The sequence below is a fragment of the Phaethon lepturus genome, unplaced genomic scaffold (assembly GCF_000687285.1).
Source record: "Phaethon lepturus isolate BGI_N335 unplaced genomic scaffold, ASM68728v1 scaffold47429, whole genome shotgun sequence".
NCBI lineage: Eukaryota > Metazoa > Chordata > Aves > Phaethontiformes > Phaethontidae > Phaethon > Phaethon lepturus.
The window spans coordinates 1-2,222 of NW_010563678.1; the positions used below are offsets into that span (position 1 = coordinate 1).

Here is a 2,222-nt window from a genome sequence, read left to right on the forward strand (position 1 = left end):
GGACATGGCAGCCTGGGTCATCAGTCCCTTGCCTCCCACAGACCTGTACTGCCCATCCTGTGAGCATGTCTCCATGGCAAACCTGCAGTGCTGGGCCCACAACCCCGCAGTGGCCCTTGAAAGATGGACCCCAGTCACATCCCTTACCCTGCTCCACTGCCTCTCGTGTCTGCTGGTTGCTGAGGTTGGCATAGGGGACGGCACCCAGGCTGAAGGCTTCCCACAGGAGGATCCCAAAGCTCCAGACATCACTCTCAGAGCTGTATCGGCCTGGGGACGCAGGGCGGGACAGATGCTGGTGGCTGGGGACACCCATGGCACCACTGCCCTGGCTGTGCCCATGCTCACGAGGGCTGGGGTGCCCCAGCTCTCTCTGCCTCCTTCCCCAGGACCAGGCGCGTGGGAGCAGGGTGGTGTGCCTGGACTCCTAGCTCCCAGCTGTGCCGTGGCGCTGCCAGGCAGTACCCAGCTCCATCCCATACCATAATTGAGTGCTTCGGGGGCAGTCCACTTGACGGGGATCTGCTTCATCCCCCCTGTGGAGGCGTAGACACCATCTGCCTCCTCCCGCGACATCCCGAAGTCGCTGATCTTCAGGGCATTCTTCTCTGTCACCAGGCAGTTGCGAGCAGCCAGGTCCCTAGGAGAGCCCAGAGCCATCAGCCACACGCCTGGCCATCCCCAGGGGCCTCCACCGGGCACGGGTCAGGGGGCAGCGAGGGCTCCGGGGTTCACCCTGCCCAGCACCTGCCCATGCCACCGGAGCCCACCTGTGGATGCAGTGCTTGCTCTCCAGGTACTCCATGCCAGCAGCAGCATTCTCCATCATCTTGATCAGCTCCTTCACCCGCAGGTGGGGCCCCTCGCTGCGCAGGAAGCTCAGGAAGTCTCCCCCTGCACCCAGGATTGCGGAGCTGGTGGGCGGCAGCCCTGGCACGCCGTGGCGAGCTTGCACACACACGCACCGGCTGCCCTGGCAGCGCAGGGGCTGCAGGACGGGGCCACTCACCCTGCACAAGCTCCATGACAATGTAAATGGGCTGCTTCTGGGTGCAGACGCCAATGAGCCGGACGATGTTTGGGTGGTTGTACTGCTTGAGGATCCTGTGGGGACAAGGACAGGCACCATGAGCGTGTGGGGGCCTAGCTGCCGCGGGCACAGGCCACCTCTGTGCCGTCCCTGGGACGCTCTGCCCAGCTGGCCCTGGGACACGACCCTCAGCACAAGGATGCTGCAGTCCCAGCGGTGTTTGAACAGCCCCAAGTCCTGAGGATGGACAGATGGGCCAGGACAAGGGTGATGGCCACACAGACCTGGCTTCCTGCAGGAACTTGGCCTTGAGCTCAGGCGGGAGGGTTTCCCGGCAGGATTTCACAGCCACAGGAGTGTTGTCGGCACGCAGGCGGCCACTGAACACCTCCCCAAAGTTACCCTGCCGAGAGACATGGGTGCACCTGCCCAGCTTGCCGTGGTGTGGCCTGAGGCAACCCCTGCCCTCCCGCAGACCCCCTGGGGACAGCCCTGCCCTCCCACAGACCCCACGCAGGCAGGGACCAGAGCACCCTGACTCACTCGGCCGATGCGCTCTCCCAGCAGCACGTCCTCATGGTTGAGCACCCATTTGTCCTGCAGCAAACGGACACCAGAGGCAGTGAGCCATCCCCCAGCCCACCCCAGGCTTACATCCGCCCCTGCCCGGGCAGCTCCCTCTCAAGTCACCACGTCTGGCTGGAGAAGCGTGCTTGGGGCTCCCAGCCCAGTTGTGGGCAGGAGAAGAGTCTGCCCCATATGTGGGGGACTCGTCGCCCTCCCCACTGCCTGCTGTCACCTTGGGCACGGCCCTGGCCAGGATGATCCCACTCTTCCGGGTGATGGGCTGCTGGCTCTGCAGGAGGTGCTCGATGAGCAGCGGGATGGTGGGGAAGCCTTCACCCTCCAGCCGGTACATGTTCTGTGGGGAGGAGAGGTGAGGGGTTGTGCCTGCACGCACACATGGGTGTGCTCAGGAGGGCTGGAGTGCATGCATGGATGAGTGTGCACACATGCACACGGCACAGGACAAGCATGCACACTGGGCATGGCAAACACGCGTAAGTGGGAATCCCGAGGCACGATGTAGGGCTCACACCCCACGCTCCACGCTTGGCCTGTGCAAGGGTGGGTGCACACAACTCGTACCGTACACACACATCCCGTGCACTCACACCAGGGGCCCTGTGGC

At 64.2% G+C, this 2,222-nt stretch overlaps 1 protein-coding gene across 1 annotated transcript in view; it reads right to left on the reverse strand.

Moving 5' to 3' along the window:
• Positions 1-147: 147 nt before the first annotated feature.
• The window catches only part of LOC104626655 (tyrosine-protein kinase Fes/Fps-like), a gene marked incomplete at its 3' end in the record, with an annotated part of 2,402 nt that continues 327 nt past the window's right edge, over positions 148-2,222 (reverse strand). The window contains exons 2-8 of the mRNA XM_010294624.1: positions 1,830-1,952; positions 1,574-1,627; positions 1,315-1,433; positions 1,010-1,104; positions 771-894; positions 483-640; positions 148-270 (exon numbers count right to left, since the gene is read on the reverse strand). Of these exons, the coding sequence (XP_010292926.1) occupies positions 148-270; positions 483-640; positions 771-894; positions 1,010-1,104; positions 1,315-1,433; positions 1,574-1,627; positions 1,830-1,952 (796 nt within the window). The remainder of the gene's footprint in view (positions 271-482; positions 641-770; positions 895-1,009; positions 1,105-1,314; positions 1,434-1,573; positions 1,628-1,829; positions 1,953-2,222) is intronic.